General features: G+C 45.8%; 1 protein-coding gene across 1 annotated transcript in view; it reads left to right on the top strand.

Moving 5' to 3' along the window:
* Positions 1 to 19,167, top strand: part of WDR83 (WD repeat domain 83) — a 50,950-nt gene extending 31,783 nt beyond the window's left edge. Inside the window, exon 9 of the mRNA XM_082255952.1 lies at positions 18,986 to 19,167. Coding sequence (XP_082112078.1) covers positions 18,986 to 19,132 — 147 coding nt within the window. The 3' untranslated portion in view covers positions 19,133 to 19,167. The remainder of the gene's footprint in view (positions 1 to 18,985) is intronic.
* The last annotated feature ends 1,044 nt before the right edge of the window (positions 19,168 to 20,211 follow it).

Raw genomic sequence — 20,211 nt, 5'->3', positions numbered from 1 at the left:
CCCTACACTACACTGACAGTAACAGGAACCATTAGCTCCTGCTGCTGTCAGTCAAATCCTGTTAGCAGAGAGCGGGAGTTGGGGCTTAACTGCACCGCTGTCTGTGGATGCACACAGCCCAGCTCAGGATCGAGGGCTGCACGTCTGCCCCCACAGCAAGCGGCTTTCTATGGGGGCAGACACAAGAAGAGGGGCCAAGATCACTGGCGGGGGACCCCAGAAGATAAGATTTGTGTTGCTATGTGCAATACAATTGCACAGGGCAGGTGAGTATGTTTGCTTTTAGAAACGATTTAAATGAATTATTCTTCTAGGCAATGTGCCAGAAATAAAGCAACAAAAGTTGTAAATCCTCATAGAAGCTGGTTTGATTATCAGATGTCTTCTTTTCTGAATGGTACGAGCAATTACTTCGCTACTGAAGGGAGTTAACCCCAGTCAGATTAGTTTAAAGCTAATAGGATAAGTGAATCACAGACGAGGATTATTAGTGTCAGTGTGCTGCCCATAACGATCAATTCAATCACACTTCTCAGATTCTAGGATGCATTAAAAAAAAGACAGCGGAGTCTTTCTGGCCAACATTGATTCTTCTTTCCACATCCTACTATTCCGGTTTTCTTACAGGGGAGAGTCTATTACTCAAAGCTGCTTCTAAAAATGCTAATTGTATGACTGTTATTCTGATACACTGTCTGTTACTTTGAGTCACTGATCTGCAACAAGTATACAGACCAAGAGTTCTTACATGAAGATGGCTTTTATGCTTCTTCCAGGTCAGTGACATGAAAAGTGTAAAATTATTTAAAGGTGGAACTACACCCTCCTATGCTTTACAGCCAAGAAAGCTGCCATATAAGCCTCTGTTTTCACCACAGTTGCCATGGTGCTGAACATCTGATCAATTGTGACACCAGTCATTTGATAGCTAGATGGCCTGTTTATTGAAATGCCCCCTTTTTTTTCCCAGCAGCAAAAGCCGGGCCTGATCTTGCTTACATTACAAATTGAGTGCAGCCAGCTAACTTCATTTTACCACTCCTAAAAAAAAGTCTTGCCACCTAAGCTTGGCTGAGCTCTTACTGCCCATCAAGAGGAACACGGCCCCTCTGCTTGTTCTATGTTCACCCAGAGGTGACCTGTGTATGCCCCAATTAAAGGTTCGTAATAATTAAAGTGGTTCTAAAGCCTTAAGGTTTTTTACCATTATGCAGAAGGTAAAAAAAAAAAAAACACCTGTGCTGCAGGATTAACCCCCCCCCCCATTTTTACCTGAACCCAATCGGATCCAGCGATGTGCACAAGAGTAGCGGCTCTTGCTGTCTCCCTCCTCATTGGGCAGATTAATAGCAGCTGGAGTCATTGGCTCCTGCTGCTGTCAATCAAATGCTGTGATGAGGGAGTGGGGGGTGGGGCCCAGCAGACAGGGCAGCTCGGGAGCAAGCACACACAGGTTTCCCCATTCAAAGCGGTTTCCGTGGGGGCACTAGTGGCCTGGAGCGCCAGTGGGATACCCCAGAAGAAGATTCGGACTGTTCTGTGCAAAAGCATTGCAGAGAGCAAGTAAGTATGACATGTTTTAGATAGATAGATATAGATACATATACATATACACACAGGTATTTCACAAAAGTGAGTACACCCCTCACATTTTTGTAAATATTTTATTATATCTTTTCATGTGACAACGTTGAAGAAATTACACTTTTCTACAATGTAAAGTAGTGAGTGTACAGCTTGTATAACAGTGTAAATTTGCTGTCCCCCTCAAAATAACTCAACACACAGCCATTAATGTCTAAACTGCTGGCAACAAAAGTGAGTACACTCCTAAGTCAAAATGTCCAAATAGGGCCCAAAGTGTCAATATTTGGTATGGTCACCATTATTTTCCAGTACCGTCTTAACCCTCTTGGGTATGGAGTTCACCAGAGCTTCACAGGTTGCCACTGGAGTCCTCTTCCACTCCTCCATGACAACATCATGGAGCTGGTGAATGTTAGAGACATTGCACTCCTCCACCTTCCGTTTGAGGATGCCCCACAGATGCTCAATAGGGTTTAGGTCTGGAGACATGCTTGGCCAGTCCATCAGCTTTACCCTCAGCTTCTTTGGCACATCAGTGGTCGTCTTGGAGGTGTGTTTGGGGTCGTTATCATGTTGGAATACTGCCCTGCAGCCCAGTCTCCGAAGGGAGGGGATCATGCTCTGCTTCAGTATGTCACAGTATATGTTGGCATTCATGGTTCCCTCAATGAACTGTAGCTCCCCGTGCCGACAGCACTCATGCAGCCCCAAACCATGACACTCCCACCACCATGCTTGACTGTAGGCAAGACACACTTGTCTTTGTACTCCTCACCTGGTTCCGCCACACACGCTTGACACCATCTGAACCAAATACGTTTATCTTGGTTTCATCAGACCACAGGACCTGGTTCCAGTAATCCATGTCCTTAGTCTGCTTGTCTTCTGCAAACTGTTTGCGGGCTTTCTTATGCATCATCTTTAGAAGAGGCTTCCTTCTGGGACGACAGCCATGCAGAACAATTTGATGCAGTGTGCGGCGTATGGTCTGAGCACTGACAGGCTGACCCCCACCCCCTTCAACTTCTGCAGCAATGCTGGCAGCACTCATACATCTATTTCCCAAAGACAACCTCTGGATATGACGCTGAGCATGTGCACTCAAATCCTTTGGTTGACCAGGGCGAGGCCTGTTCTGAGCGGAACCTGTCCTGTTAAACCACTCTATGGTCTTGACCACCGTGCTGCAACTCAGTTTCAGGGTCTTGGCAATCTTCTTATAGCCTAGGCCATCTTTATGTAGAGCAACTATAATATATATATATATATATATATAATATTTTTTTTTTTTTTTTTTTTTAAGATCCTCAGAGAGTTTGTTGCCATGAGGTGCCATTTTGAACTTCCAGTGACCAGTATGAGAGAGAGCGATAACACCAAATTTAACACACCTGCTCCCCATTCACATCTGAGACCTTGTAACACTAACGAGTCATATGACACCGGGGAGGGAAAATGGCTAATTGTGCCCAATTTGGACTTGTCGGCCTAGGCCAAAATACAGCACCGTGTGTGTGTGTATATGTGTGTGTGTGTGTGTGTGTGTGTGTGTGTGTGTGTGTGTATATATATATATATATATATATATATATATATAGTATATACACTATATTGTCAAAAGTATTGGGACACCTGCCTTTACATGAACTTTTAATGGCATCCCAGTCTTAGTCTTTAGGGTTCAATATTAGGTTGGCCCACCCTTTGCCGTTATAACAGTTTCAACTCCTCTGAGAAGGCTGCCCACAAGGTTTAGGAGTGTGTCTATGGGAATGATTGACCATTCTTCCAAAAGTGCATTTGTGAGGTCAAGCACTGATGCGGACGAGAAAGCCTGGCTCGCAGGCTGCGCTTTAATTCATCCCAAAGGTGTTCTATCAGGTTGAGGTCAGGACTCTGTGCCGGCCAGTCAAGTTCCTCCACCCCAAACTCGCTCATCCATGTCTTTATGGACCTTGCTTTGGGCACTGGTGCTCAGTCATGTTGGAACAGGAACCCAAACTGTTCCCACAAAATTGGGAGCATGAAATTGTCCAAAATGTCTTGGTATGCTGACACCCTAAGAGTTCCCTTCTTTCTTTCGTCTTTATGGACCTCGCTTTGTGCACTGGTCCAAATCATTTGGTGGAGGGGGGATTATGGTGTGGGGTTGTTTTTTTTTTCCAGGGGTTGAGCTTGGCCCCTTAGTTCCAGTGAAGGGAACTCTTAAGGCTTCAGCATACCAGGACATTTTGGACAATTTCATGCTCCCAACTTTGTCGGAACAGTTTGGGGAGGGCCCATTCCTGTTCCAACATCACTGCGCACCAGTGCCCAAAGCAAGGTCCATAAAGACATGGATAAGGGAGTTGGATGCGCAGTCCTGTTGGAACAGGAAGGGGCCATCCCCAAACTGTTTCCACAAAGTTAGAAGCATAAAATTGCCCAAAATGTCTTGGTTTGCTGACACCTTAAGAGTTCCCTTTACTGTAACTAAGGGGCCAAGCCCAACCCCTGAAAAACAACCCCACACCGTAATCCACCCCCCACCACCAAATGATTTGGACCAGTGCACAAAGCAAGGTCCATAAAGACCTCAACCCGATAGAACACCTTTGGGATGAGACCACGAGCCAGGCCTTCTCGTCCAATATCAGTGCCTGACCTCACAAATGCACTTCTGGAAGAATGGTCAAACATTCCCATAGACACTCCTAAACCTTATGGACAGCCTTCCCAGAAGAGTTGAAGCTGTTATAGCTGCAAAGGGTGAGTCAGCTCAATATTGAACCCTACGGACTAAGACTGGGATTCCATTTAAATTCATGTGCGTGTAAAGGTAGGTGTCCCAATGCTTTTGGTTAGTGTGTAACTTTAATTTATCTGCATAGCAAAACTTTAAATTTTCTGATCCTGCTGCAGCATTAGATATCATATTGCAGGGGAGCTGCAGCATTAGATATCTATTCTGAGGAAAAAATAAAGAGTTTAGGTGAGGTCCCTGGGGAAAATGTAAATAGCATCATTATTCAAACCAATTTCTACATTTAGACCCGGTTCACACTACTCCGACTTGGGACCCGACTTGTGCGACCTCAAGTCGCTTGTCATTACAAATTCAATGTAAATGAATGAGAGCCGTCTTAATATGCACTACTGAAGTCGCTCCGACTTCATAAAAGGTTCCTGTACTACTTCAAGGCGACCTCTATCCAACTTGTGCACATAGACTTCAAAGTCGGATCCTTATCTATGTTCAAGCGACTGTGATCAGACTTTCCAGGAAGAAGAAAAAGATTACCCAGGCATTCCCCACAGACAAAGTCGCCTATCATTTAAGTCTCTTCAAAATCGCGCTAAAAAGTCGCTTCATTGGGCGACTTTCTGGTCGCGGTAGTGTGAACCGGCTCTTAAACAGTGCGCATTCCAAGTAAATTTTATATCATAAGGCAGTGTGGTTCTTCAACTTTTTTAACCTCTTACCATTATGAAATGGAGACATAATTGGATTTTGCAAGAGCACATTGCAAACTCTCATTTGAGGGATACTTTGGAAATAGTATTGCACTGTTCTTTCATGTACAAATCGGCAATATGGCACAATGCCTGGTAAGAATTGATCAACTTTTGTTTACTTGTAAACCAAATAAAATAGCTGTTTGACACATCTGGAAGTTAAGGGCTCATATATACTTAGGTGCACTTTTGCATTAATAAAGACAGAAATAGACATAAGTAGCATTGTCATGTGTGTAGCAGTGCAGGCGCATTGCTTGCTACTGTATTAGTGCATTGAGGGTACCAATTAACCGACCCTGCAACATACAGATTTTAATGGGGTCTTAAAGTTCATCTAAAGCTCAAACTTTTTGATTTTAATGGAGTATAGAATGATTAAAGCTCCTGTAAAGATTTTTTTTCCCCTTCACTCCCAGGCTCAAGCCACAACAGGAAGTGAGGGCAGATACCTCCAAAGTAAGATAATTCCTATTTTAGACAGTTTTCTTTGGAACAAGTGTACCTATTGAAAGATTTCTGGTGGCAACTCAATGGTCAGTAGGATAGAGAATGTCCCAGCCAGGAAGAGAGATGTAAGTGAAAGCCTGGAAAAGGTTCTAATCCTCCACTAATCTATCCAAGAGAAAAAAAAATGGGGACAGATACATTTTAAAGTGGACCTGAACTCATAATGTGAGGAATTGCCATGTTATAGGGAATATTTAGAAATGTTAACTGGGCCCTGGTAGCTCCCAATCGGTCGAGAGAGCTAAGGCCCATTGGGTGGCTCTTGCACCAGAGTTATCAGATGAGATGTGGAGTGAGGTACTTGCTTTGCATCTACCTATGGTTATTCCTTCAACGGATAGGATGATCCAGCTACGATACTTACATCCGACATACAGGTCCCTCTCAAAAAATTAGCATATTGTGATAAAGTTAATTATTTTCTGTAATGTACTGATAAACATTAGACTTTCATATATTTTAGATTCATTACACACAACTGAAGTAGTGCAAGCCTTTTATTGTTTTAATATTGATGATTTTGGCATACAGCTCATGAAAACCCAAAATTCCTATCTCAAAAAATTAGCATATCATGAAAAGGTTCTCTAAACGAGCTATTAACCTAATCATCTGAATCAACTAATTGACTCTAAACACCTGCAAAAGATTCCTGAGGCTTTTAAAAACTCCCAGCCTGGTTCATTATTCAAAACCGCAATCATGGGTAAGACACCCTCAAGCAAGAGGGTAATGCCCCGTACACACGTGCAGATTGTCGGCCGAACGATGGGCCGTCTTTTGTCCCCGGGCTGTCGTGTCTGTTGAAAAGTGCAAAAGACTGCACAAGAATTTTGTCCGCCGACTGCAGAAGTGATGTCATGTGATGGTTAACTTTCCCTGTGTTTTTTCTTTTCTGAGCATGCCCAGTCTTGCAAATCTGCTGTCTGTCGGCCGAATTCTGTATTGACTGGCGAACAATTGGCCGCTCTGGTGTCGGCATACAAAAATTTTAATGCTTGCACGACAGATTATTTTCGGCCGAAAGTGCGCTGTCGGCTGTTGGAAGCATCATACTAACAAGCCGAAAATCGGCCGATCGGTCGTCAGCCGAATCTTTTCGGCCGACAATCTGCTCGTGTGTACGGGCCTTAAGACACAGAAATTTCTGAACGAATAGGCTGTTCCCAGAGTGCTGTATCAAGGCACCTCAGTGGGAAGTCTGTGGGAAGGAAAAAGTGTGGCAGAAAACGCTGCACAACGAGAAGAGGTGACCGGACCCTGAGGAAGATTGTGGAGAAGGACCGATTCCAGACCTTGGGGGACCTGCGGAAGCAGTGGACTGAGTCTGGAGTAGAAACATCTAGAGCCACCGTGTACAGGTGTGTGCAGGAAATGGGCTACAGGTGCCGCATTCCCCAGGTCAAGCCACTTTTGAACCAGACACAGCGGCAGAAGCGCCTGACTTGGGCTACAGAGAAGCAGCACTGGACTGTTGCTCAGTGGTCCAAAGTACTTTTTTCGGATGAAAGCAAATTTTGCATGTCATTTGGAAATCAAGGTGCCAGAGTCTGGAGGAAGACTGGGGAGAGGGAAATGCCAAAATGCCTGAAGTCGTGTCAAGTACCCACAGTCAGTGATGGTCTGGGGTGCCATGTCAGCTGCTGGTGTTGGTCCACTGTGTTTTATCAAGGGCAGGGTCAATGCAGCTAGCTATCAGGAGATTTTGGAGCACTTCATGCTTCCATCTGCTGAAAAGCTTTATGGAGATGAAGATTTCATTTTTCAGCACGACCTGGCACCTGCTCACAGTGCCAAAACCACTGGTAAATGGTTTACTGACCATGGTATTACTGTGCTCAATTGGCCTGCCAACTCTCCTGACCTGAACCCCATAGAGAATCTGTGGGATGTTGTGAAGAGAAAGTTGAGAGACGCAAGACCCAACACTCTGGATGAGTTCAAGGCCGCTATCGAAGCATCCTGGGCCTCCATAACACCTCAGCAGTGCCACAGGCTGATTGCCTCCATGCCACGCCGCATTGAAGCAGTCATTTCTGCAAAAGGATTCCCGACCAAGTATCGAGTGCATAACTGAACATAATTATTTGAAGGTTGACTTTTTTTGTATTAAAAACACTTTTCTTTTATTGGTCGGATGAAATATGCTAATTTTTTGAGATCGGAATTTTGGGTTTTCATGAGCTGTATGCCAAAATCATCAATATTAAAACAATAAAAGACTTGCACTACTTCAGTTGTGTGTAATGAATCTAAAATATATGAAAGTCTAATGTTTATCAGTACATTACAGAAAATAATGAACTTTATCACAATATGCTAATTTTTGAGAGGGACCTGTATTCTACCCCTGTACATCTATTTGGTATGCATCAGAGGGATTCTGCCATGTGTCATAAATGCCAGCTATGTGAGGGTGCTTTCTATCACATGGTGTGGGAGTGCCGTAAGGTAAGACCTTTATGGTATCAGATGACAGGGTTTATTGCTGATAGTTATGGCCTTCCTAATATATGCAATTACTTATGCCTTCTGTGTGTAATTAAAGAGGAAGTAAACCCTCCTCTGCAACTTGTACCTATAGGTAAGCCTATGATGAGACTTACATATAGGTATTGTAAATATCTCCTAAACATGCACCATTTAGGAGATATTTACTTTGCATGCAGCCAGTGACATCACTGGTGCATGCACTCTAAAGGAACAGCCGCTCGGGGGCCGTTCCTTCAGAGCCCTGCGCTATGAACGTCGGCTCTCGCGCGCATGCGTGGGAATGATGTCATCGCGGCTCCAGCCAATCAGATGGCCGGATGCCGCAAATTCCGGAAGAAGGGCGACCGAACATGTCACCCGTGAGAGAGGTGAGTGTTCGGCACTGCGGGGCTTCGTTCTAAGGTAAGTATTTCATATTAAGCTAGTATGCGATGCATACTAGCTCATTATGTGTTTGTCTTTCAGGTGTTTTGGTTTTTTTTTTTCAATCTGAGGTTTACAACCTCTTTAAGGCTGAAGGGATGATTGCCGCTATGAAACTGTTTCTCAAACTCCTCTTCTAAGTCTGCAAGCTTATTGTGAGAAGATGGATTCATGCAGAAACTTTGACGATGTGGATGAGGTTGGTTAATGCTGATATTCCGCTTTACAGAATGACTTATGAGGCTTGTGGGTGCCCCAAAAAATTTAGGAAGGTGTGGTTTTGATGGGTTGATTCTAATGACACGCTGGAGGGAGAGGTGGATATTTGAATGGTCAAGGGTTGGAGACAAGGAGGGACAGTTGGAAGGTACTGTAAGCCACCCACACACCCTAGGGGACCTGTATTTTGTTTTGTTTGGAGGGGGGTCTGTTTTTTTTTTTTTCTTTCTGGTTCTATTTTTCCTCTGTAGTGTTTTGTGTTAAGGTAAATTTTAAACCTTAATGCGGTAGTAAACTGCTGCAGAATTAAAAAAAAAAAAAAAAAAAAACTGTAAGACAATGGCAAACTAGCACATTATGAAATACTTGCCTTAGAACGAAGCCCTTCCAGCAGTACCCGGTCACCGCTAATAGGGCTGAGCATCTTCCCCCGGCTTTTCTTCTGAGTTCGCAGGCTTCGGCGCTGTGAGTGTCTAGAGCTGCGGTGATGTCACTCCCTCACAGGCGCCCTTGATTTCTGGAAGTAGCTCTGACGGTCTTGCACAGTATGCCAGGCCTTCAGAGTGCATGCGCTGGTGACGTCAGTGGCTGCATGCAGGGTGAATATCTCCTAAACGGTGCACATTTAGGAGATATTTATCTTACCTTCAGGTAAGTCTTATTATAGGCTTACCTGTAGGTAAAAATAACAAAGTGAGCTTTACTACCGGTTTAAAACTCTTTTCCGGGACTAAGAGGACTAGAGCCTGTCCGGGTTTAACATTAATGATGTGGATATGATTTTGTTTCGGTTATCTGTATTTGTACATTCATTATTCTTTGAATATGTCCCATTGCTTTTGTGCTTTTATTTTGTATGTCTACAGATGACTTCATGTGCTATTATTGCTTTTGTACGTCTCGTCTGATGTTCGGTAATAAAAAATTTATTTTATTTGTGCCTTACCGCAAAATCAATTTCTCTGATGTTCATTGATGGACACAACCATTGGGTTATACTGGCCCCTACAGGAGTAAGACACTAGGCAGAAAAGTCTGGCTACGCCTATGGGCAGTCCCAGGGGGTATACTCCCTTTCTCTGCTATAGGTACTCATTCTTTTTTCTGCCTAGTCAGGAGTAAGGACCTAGTTCCTTGCTGGGATCTCTGGTCCTGGCAATGTTTTCTTTTTTTCTCCTGGATTTTTTTCCTGCGAGATCTACAATCAACTGCCGGACTGGGCAATGGGCTGGATAATCTAGATGCTGTGGTCACCCCAGTCTGGCCAGCTAGTGTGCACAGACCTCAGCTCCACGCTAGGTCGGCTGTAACATAGCCCCACCGGACGAGGGCTGGCCTGTATCCTAGAATCTGGGATGGGTGATTGAATTGATCGTTATGGGCAGCACACTGACACTAATAATCCTCGTCTGTGATTCACTTATCCTATTAGGTTTAAACTAATCTGACTGGCGTTAACTCCCTTCAGTAGCGAAGTTACTGCTCGTACCATTCAGAAAAGAAGACATCTGATAATCAAACCAGCTTTCTATGAGGATTTACATCAGCTACTATGAGGATTTACAACTTGTGTTGCTTTATTTCTGGCACATTGCCTAGAAGAATAATTCAATTAAAGCATTTCTAAAAGCATCCATATATATAAAAAATAAATAAACATGCTATACTAATACATATTTCATCTGGGGTCCTCCGCCAGTGATCTCGGTTACTCCTCTTCTTGTGTCTGCCCCCATCGCAAGCCGCTTGCTGTGGGGGCAGACGTGCGGGCCTCGATCCTGAGCTGGGCTGTGTGCATCCATAGACAGCAGTGCAGCTCAGCCCCCAACCCCTGCTCTCTGCTCACAGGATTTGACTGACAGCAGCAGGAGCTAATGGCTCCTGTTACGGTCAGTGTAGTGTAGGAAGAGCAGGGAGAGGAAACTCCGGGGGGGGGGGGGGTGATAAAACAAGTGGCAAAACTTTTTTTTTTTTAACCTTAATGCACGGAGCACAAGGTTAAAAAAAAAAAAAAAAACCCTTTTAGCTTTACAACCACATTTCTGACTTGTTTTCGTGTTTTTGGAGCTGTATTTTTTTAGTCCAGGAATCTCCAAACTTTCTAAACAAAGGGCCGGTTTACTGTCCTTACAGACTTTAGGGGGGCCAAGAGTGGCCAGTGGCAGTAAAAAAATGTCCCAGTGTCAGTGGGAGTAAAGAAAAAAAAAATGGGACTTTTGACTCACTGTAAAATTAATTTCTGTGATGATCATTGACAGACGCAGCTCCTGATCTTAACCATTGGGTCATACAGCCCCCAACAGGAGTAGGACTCTAGGCAGAAAAAAAGTCTGGCTATGCCTATGGGCAGTCCCAGGGGGTATACTCCCTCTCTCTGCTATAGGTACCCAGGCAGGACTAAGGACCTAATTTTTTGCTGGGATCTCTTGTCCTGGCAATTTTTTTCTTTTTAAATAACTTTTTCTCCTGGTTTTTCCTGTGAAAAAATAACTCCACGGAGGGGTGGATGCTGTGTCCGTCAACAAACATCAGAGAAATGGATTTTACGGTAAATCAAAAATCCAGTTTTTCCTCTTTCGTTCATTGACCGACACAGCTCCTGGTATTCACAACCATTGGGACGTCCCAAAGCACTGTTAAACATGAGCGGTGGGAACAACCAAAAAATTCCCCAAGGCTAAACATTAGCCAACCAGGTAACAGGGGTTCAACCAAAAAACTGGAGCCCACCTGAAAAAAAACAATACACCCTTAAAGAGGACCATGTCCTCTAAACAGCAGCCTAGAAAACCTTGCGGCCAAAGGAGGCATCCGCAGATGCTAACACATCGACTTTATAGAACTTTGTGAAAGTGTGCACCAACGACCAAGTGGCCGTCTTGAAAACCTGCGTCACTGACACCGGATGATGGAAGGCCCAGGAGGCACTGAGCGCTCAAGTAGAGTGTTTCTCGACAGGGAAAGGAGGAACCTGACCCTTGATGAAATAGGCCTGAATCACCATCTGTATGATCCATCTGGAAATAGTCGCAGAGGAAGTGGACAACCCTTTCCAAGGCCCGTCCATGAGCACAAATAGTGACTCTGATTTCCTAAAAGACTCCGTAGCTGCCAGGTACATCTGCACTGCACGAACGGCGATCCGAAAATGAAAAGATGCAGGAATGAGAACCAGGGGATGAGGAGGGGCTCCCACCACTGAAATCGCCATCCAGAGGGCTCCACTGTCATGGCCGCCGCTATTTTCAATGGCAAACCACTGAAAAATGGCCATTGTGCATTAAGCACACAGGCTACAAGAAAATGGCAGGAAGGATCCGCAGGCCTCAGAAAACAGCACAGGCAGGAAGGAGGGGGGCCCTGGCAGGAGCCTCCACCAGGTACAGCCCTCAACCGATTGCCCAGTCACCGGCGAAGCACCGCCAGCACAGCACCTTGCCCCCCACGCTAGGCGGTGAACCAGGCCACCCCACAGACCCAGCGTCAGTAATGGGGGGTGGGATGGCCAACAGAGACCACCAGGTCGATGAGGGGGGTGCCTAACAGGAAGGATGGGAACCTAGGGTTCTGACCGTCCCATGGAGGGGCCAACGTCCACCCCAAAACCCTCAAAGGGGAGAGGGGGTACAGTTACTTACCATACCAGGAATCAGGCGGGCACCGCTCCAGACAGAACCTCCTCTCCATCAAAATGGGAGGCTGTCGGCAGGAGGAACGCTACAACTCGGGCTGAGACCCGGGTGTATGCGACCTCGCGAGACGTTGAACTTGCAGGCCACCCCCTGTTCAGTGGGGCTATGTCGGGGCTGACCTAGCGCGGAGCGGAGGTCTGCGCACACTAGCTGGCAGACTGGGGTGACCACTGGATCTAGATTATCCAGCCCTTCATCCAGTCCGTCCGGCAGCTGATTGTAAATCTCACAGGAAAAAATCTAAAAAGAAAAATTTGCCAGGACCAGAGATCCCAGCTAGGAACTAGGTCCTCAATCCTGACTAGGCAGAAAAACCTATAGCAGAGAGAGGGAGTATACCCCCTGGGACTATCCATAGGTGTAGCCAGACTTTTTTTCTGCCTAGTGTCCTAATCCAGTAGGGGGCAGTATAGTCCAATGGTTAAGAAGATCAGGAGCTGTGTCCGTCAATGAACGAAAGAGAAATGTATCTTTTTACTTAATTTCCTCCTGAACAGAGCAGTGCAGTTCCTGGTATGTGAGGTTGCCTAGGCAGTCCTCTGCTTCAAAGCTGTACAGGTGCATCTCATAAAATTAGAATATCAAAAAGTTAATTTATTTCAGTAAAAAGTCAAAACTCATATTTTACATAGATGCATTAGTGATATTTTTTAAGCATTCTTTTAATTTTGAGGATTATGGCTTACAGCTAGTGAAAACCCAAAATTCAGTACCTCAGAGAATTACATAAGACCAGAAAAAAAAGATTTTTAGTACAGAAATGTTGGCTTATGGAAAAGTATGTCCATGTACAGTATAGTATGCACTCAATACTTGGTCAGGGCTCCTTTTGCATGAATTACTGCATCAATGCGGCGTGGCATGGAGGTGATCGGCTTGTGGCACTGCTGAGGTGTTATGATAGTGGCCTTCAGCTCGTCTGCATTGTTGGGTCTGGTGTCTCTTATCTTCCTCTTGACAATACCCCACAGATTCTCTATGGGGTTTAGGTCAGGCGAGTTTGCTGGCCAATCAAGCACAGTGATACCATGATCATTAAACCAGGCATTGGTACTTTTGGCAGTGTGGGTAGGTGCCAAGTCCTGACTGTGGAAAATTCACACTGGACCTTGTGCAGCTTGGATTCTGTGCCTCTCCACTCTTCCTCCAGACTCTGGGACCTTGATTTCCAAATGAAATGCAAAATTTTCCAGTCTGTGATTTGGGGAGCCATGTCATCTGCTAGTGTTGGTTCACTGTTTTATCAAGTCCGTCTACCAGGAAATTCTGGAGCGCTTCATACTTCCCTCTGCTGACCAGCTTTGTGGAAATGCCGATTTCATTTTCCAGCAGGACTTGGCACCTGCCCACACTGCCAAAAGTACCAAGACCTGGTTTAATGATCATGGTATCACTGTGCTTGATTGGCCAGCAAACTTGCCTGACCTAAACCCAATGAAGAATTTGTGGGGTATTGTCAAGCGAAAGATGAGACACCAGACCCAACAATGCAGATGAGCTAAAGGCCACTTTTAAAGCAACCTGGGCTTCCATCACACCTCAGCAGTGTCACAGGCTGATTGCCACCATGCCACGCCGTATTTATGCCGTAATTCATGCAAAAGGAGCCCCCACCAAGTATTGAGTGCATACTATACTGTACATGGACATACTTTTCAGTAAGCCAACATTTCTATATTAAAAATCCTTTTTTTTTTTTTCGTTCATTGACTAACACTAGGTTATACTGCCCCCCTACAGGAGTAGGACAATAGGCAAAATGTGGTTACGCCTATGGGCAGTCCCTGGGGGTATACTCTCTCTCTCTGCTATAGGTACCCAGGCAGGACTAAGGACCTCGTTTTTTTGCTGTGATCTCGGGTCCTGGCAATTTTTTTCTTTTTAAATAACTTTTTTTTTCCTCCTGGTTTTTCATGTGAGATCTATAATCAACTGCCGGACTAGACGACAGGCTGGATAATCTAGATCCGGTGGTCACCCGTCTGGCCAGCGAGTGCTCGCATACCTCAGCGCTAGGTTGGCCGCGACATAGCCCCACCGGACGGGGGCTGGCCTGTTAAACGCCTTGTGAGGTCGCATACGACCAGGTCTCGGCCCGAATTGCAGCATTCCTCCTGTGTGACAGCCCCCCATTTCGATAGCGGGGTGGAGTTCTGTCTGGAGTGATGCCCACCTGGTTCCTGGTATGGTGAGTAGCTGTCCCCCCTCTCCTTGGAACAGTGGGACACCTGGGAGTTCCCCTCTTTCCCATCAGGCACCCTACTTTCATCTGTTCCCCATCCTACTCCCACCCCCCACGTATGCTGGGGCTGTGTGGGTGGTCTGGTCCAGCTCCTGGGGTGGGGGCAGGGCACGATCCTGGCAATAGGGGCCCAGGAGGAGGAGGGGGGTGCGCCGCCGGCGACAGGATGTGCAGGGGTGGATTGTACCTGGTGGGGGCTCCTGCCTGGGCCTGTCCTTGAGGCCTAGGGATCCCTCCTGGGTCCCTGGAGGGCTCGTGGTGCTGCGCGGGGATGCTGTTTTGCTGTCACCTGTGTGTTTTCATGCACAGCGGCCAGGTTTCTGTAGTCCGGCAGGCATTTTGCAGTGGTTTACCAGTGAAAATAGCGGCAGCAATTTTGGCGGTGGGAGCCCCTCTTGATCCCCTGGTGCTGACTCCTGGATCTTTTCACTTCATGATTGCCGCACTTGGAGTGCCGGTGCCCGTTTCTGTTGAGTGGTGAGTCTGGTGGGGTTCTCTCCCTCTCTGCTAAAAATCGCTTGGTGCTTGTGCTTGGCGACGGGGTGGTGCTGCCAGCGCGGTGGGGGTTTTCCCTTTACAGTGTTTTACACTTTTGTGGGGTCTCCGGGGTGACTCATGGAGTCTTTGGAGCACATCTCCCCACCCGATTCCCTCTCTGAGGCTGTGGGGCCCTCCGGGTCCCAACCATCTATCGATGCACTGACGGAGGTTCTGAAGTCCTTTGTGTCCCGGGTGGAGGTGGCTTTCAGGTGACGGGCTAGCAAAAAGCACTTCCCACCTTCGCCTGCCTCATTGGTCTCATCAGATCCTGAATCTGATTCGGCCGCCGCTAACGTGGATCACCCTGCTGGGTCTGCAACCATGCGCTCGGAATCCTCAGATAGTGAGGATGATTCCTCTACATCTGCAACCGCACACGAAAAGGTGCTGGTGGAAGCACTGATTGTTTCTGTGCGTGAGACCTTGAAGATGGTTCCCTTTTGGCACTCACAAGCCATCCAGAGCGGCAAAGGGGTTTCCTTTCTCCGCCTATTTTGACAAAATTTGTCGTTATAGAGTGGGGATAACTGAAGCGCCCTTTTGGGGTCCTTAAACGATTTTCTGGGCATTACCCCTATGAGGAGTCCCTTCTTAAGAAGTGGACTGTGCCACCGGTGGTGGACCCTCCAGTTTCCAGATTAGACAAGGCAACCATGATTCTGGTTGAACTGCCCTCGGCCTTCAAGGATCCGGGTGACCGGAAGGCGGAGGCTTGTGGCCCGCAATATGTGCACTTGGGCTGGTTCCGCAATGAGGCCGGTATTCACCATTGCCCTAGTGTCACAAACTCTGACCATGTGGCTCTCTGTTACGGCAGCGGTCCTTCGCTGTGTCTTTTGGCTCAAATGCTGGTCTGGGGACCAGACTTCTAAAAAGGCCTTGACTGCTCTTCCCTTTCAAGGAGATCACCTGTTTGGAGCTACCCTGGATGACATCGGTAAAGGTCTCACAGGGAGAAAGTGTACCTTTCTTCCGAAGGCTAAGGAAGGGCCTGGCACCTCATTGTAGAAGTGGGCCCTAATTCTCGGCTCACAAGAAGTATTTTTGTTCCTCAGGGTCGACTGACAATGGCTCGTAGCCTTTCAGGACCTCCTCTGGAGGATCCAAACGAACCTGGTCTGGCAAGCCTAAAGGGGGCTTCTTCAGACCCACAGACAAAACTCCTTCAGAATGAAGGTGTTCCCTCATCCGTATCGGGAGTGGGGGGGATGTCTTCACTGGTTCCAGGACCTGTGGACTTCCCCGGTACAAGACAAGTGGGTCCACGAAGGTCATTTGGTCCAGCTACAAGATCGAGTTTTGCTCCTGTCCCCCAGCAAGGTTCTTTCCTTCCAACATGCGCCTGTCCCCGGACCACTTACAGGGTCTGTTTTGGGGCAGTACAAGACCTGTTGCTTCAATGGGTGATTGTCCCGGTTCCGACTTCGGGAAGTTTTGTCCAATCCTGGACCTCAAGGTACTGAACTGCTTTGTGCGGGTGCAGAAGTTTAGAATGGAGTCCATTAGCACGGTGGTGGCATCTCTGCATCCGGGGGATTTTCTTGCCTCAATCGACATCAAGGATTACCTCCTTCTGCGAGTGGAGTTTCCTACTGCTCTGGGGGAAAACCTCAAAATCACTATATGAACTCTGTGGGAGTTCGGCTGGATTCTGAATTTTCAGAAGTCTGCTCTGGTGCCTGGTCATCTGGAGGGGTTTCATCAGTTGTGTCTCCAGTGGGGCATCCTAGAGTTGGCTTAACAGAAAGGGGCGAAGGTTTGTGGCTCTGTCAGGGATCCTCTGGCAGACACCATAGACACTGGTGGCCCTGTAGGGTCAGTAACGTCTGATTTACGCCTTCCCTCCACTCTCAGCTTCTGCCAAGACTTCTTCGCAGGATCGACTCAGAAGGGATTCCGGTCGTCTTACTGGGTCCAGACTGGCTTCGTCAGGCTTGGTACACAGATCTGGTGGGGCTGTTTGCTGACGTTCCTTGGAGGCTTCCTCTCAGGGAGAGGATCTGCTGTCCCAAGAACCAATCCTCCATCCTGCTTTACAGTCGCTAGCTTTGACCGCTTGGCTATTGAATGCCAGGTGCTGAAGGATAGAGGTTTAGCTGAGTCCTATGCTCTTAAAAGCTAGGAAATCTACTTCTAGGAAGATCTACCATCGTACCTGGAAGACGTACATTGCGTGGTGCGAGTCTCTCTCTTGAGGTTCAGCCTCGCTTCTTCTCGGTGGTTCGGATCTTGACCTTCCTTTAACGGGGGGGGGGGGGGGGTTTGAACAGAAATTGGCCTTCAGTACCATCAAGGGCCAAGTGTCCGCTTTGGCGATCTTCTTTTAACGAACCTTGGCGACGCCCTCCCTGGTGCGTTTTCTTCAGGGTGTCTGATATTTTTTTGGTTCCTCCAGTGCGGTCTTCATTGCTGCCTTGGGACCTCAATTTGGTGCTTTTGGTCCTCCAGAAGCCTCCCTTTGAGAATCTTCAGAAGATTACCTTTTCATTTGAATGAAGACATTGTGTTGCCTTCCCTGTTTCCCAGAACTAAACATCGAAAATAAATTACCTTGCATGTGGTCTGGGCAATTAGGGTGTACTTGGCAGCTACAGAGTCTTTTAGAAGTCAGAATCACTATTTTGCTCACAGATGGGCCTCAGAAAGGGTTGTCCGCTTTCTCTGCAACCATTTCCAGATGGTTATTCAGGCCTATTACATCAGGGCTCAGTTTCCTCCTTTCCCTGTCAAGGCACACTCTATGCGGGCGCTTAATGCCTCCTGGGCCTTCCGTCATCAGGCGTCAGTGACGCAGTTTGCAAGTTGGCCACCTGGTCGTCGGTGCACACTTTCATCACACAGTTTAAAAAAGTGGATGTATTGGCATCTGCGTGCGTTTTTTTTTTTTTTGGCCGCAAGGTTTTGAAGCTGCTGTTTAGAAAACCTGATCCTCTTTGAGGGTGTATTGTTTTTTTCAGGTGGGCTCCAGTTGTTTTGGTTGAGCTCCTGTTGCCTGGTTGGCTACTGTTTAGCCTTGGGAATTTTTTTTCTGTTCCCACCCCCCTCATGTTTAACACTGCTTTGGGACGTCTCAATGGTTATGAAGATCAGGAGCTGTGTCCGTCAATGAACAAAAGAGAAACGGGATTTCTGACTTATCGTAAAATCCATTTCTTTGATGTTCGTTGACGGACACAGCACCCACCCCTCTGTGGAAGTTGTAATTCTTCTGACACTAACTAAACTGAGTATCTATAGCAGAGAGGATGTATAACCCTTGGGACTGCCCATAGCCGTAGCTAGATTCTTTTTCAGCCTAGTGTCTACTCCTGTAGGGGGCAGTATAACCCAATGGTTATGAAGATCAGGAGCTGTGTCAGTCAATGAACATCGGCAAATGGATTTTACAGTAAGTCAAAAATCCCATTTTTTTTTTTTTTTTTTTATTGATCTTATGTAATTTTCTGAGATACTGAATTTTGGGTTTTCACTAGCTGTAAGCCATCTATATAAAAATATGGAGTTTCAATTTTGAATTAAAATTACTGAAATAAATTAAGTTTGATTTTTTTTTTTTTTTGGTTTCATAAAAGTTTATTGCAAAAGATAAGTTGTACAAAATATTTAAATTTTATGAGATGCACCTGTATATTTGCAGCATCAGATTTAAAGCACTGCTGCCTCTGAGCGCTAGTTGTAGCTGATTTGGTGAGGTCACTAAGAGTTTAGTTCCTCTTTTAATATCCTGATTACAAAAGGCAGAAATGCTAAGTAATACTGTATCTCCTCTTCTTCTATCTTGCAGGGCTCCCTTGTATACAAACTCCCAGTAAGTAAAGTTGTTGTCCAGTCCCTCTCGTACCACCCCACAGAACCTTGTCTACTAACCGCCAGTGAAGGAGAGGTCCAGATATGGAGTGAGGCAGCTCCTGAAGTCGACTCATCCAGCTGACCAAAAAAATAAATAAACTCTGTATATATGCACAACTTATATTTTTTCTTTTTGTAATAAAACTGAAGCAAATACTGTTTTCTGAAACAATTCTTTTATTTTCATATTTTTCAAAACATTAACTTAACTTAAGAGATAAATTAAATTACAGCAGCCATGGCTGAAGCAGATCAGGCCAAATATGACAACTCTGCCATTCTGATGTAATATAGGACAACACGGGGATCAGACTGTAGGCTGGATTACAGCCAAGTCTGTACACCACCACTGGCAACTAATAAGTCCTGGGGTACACAAGTAGCCATGTAAAAAGGGAACCTGTCAAAACAGAGAAATGGGAACTGCCCACTTGCTGGCTTTTCATTAAATATTAAAAAACTTTAACTTTATTTTACTTGTATAAACATTTCTGCAAATACTAATTTCAGAATGGACTCATGACATTCTAACTAAACTGCTTGTATTCTTTTTTGCCGAAACCATTAGGCTACGAATAGCATGTAATTAAAGGTCTGCCTGTTTGAAAAGCTGGAGCCTTAAAGGGCACCCAGCCAATGTATGTGGTACATTTAATTATATGTAATGTTTCATATAAACGAAATATTTTTTCATTACCAAACACGGTAAAAATAAACAAAGGAATAAAAAAAATAAAAAAAAACACACGTATGGATTCCCTTAAAGCCCAAGTTCACCTTTGTAAGCATTTTCCAGGTTACACCCATATTTGGGGTGTAAATATGCTCCTCCCACATAGCTGCATCATTAGCAGGAATCTGTGTATGAAAAAACTAAGTCCCGGTACACACTTGTGCGATGCGGGAAACCCTGCGAATCAGTGCCGGTTCCCGCATCCCGATCTGCGAATTGCTGGGGGTGTCAGTCCCCTAGCACTTTGTCCCAAGAGCAGTCTCATATTTTCATTCGGATAGGTTTCCTTTAAGCGATAATCTTTCCAGCTATATTTTTTTTTATGTAAATGCTGCGATAAGGCAGAAGTGACGCTAATGTAAACCTTCCCTTTGCCTATGCAGGCTGTAAAGCAGATCCCTGTATCGTCTAAAAACATTAGATCACCA

The sequence above is a fragment of the Pelophylax lessonae genome, assembly GCF_965119305.1.
Source record: "Pelophylax lessonae genome assembly, chromosome: 4".
Lineage (NCBI taxonomy): Eukaryota > Metazoa > Chordata > Amphibia > Anura > Ranidae > Pelophylax > Pelophylax lessonae.
Note: the sequence above shows the minus strand (reverse complement) of the source record. Positions and strands in the feature narration are given on the sequence as shown.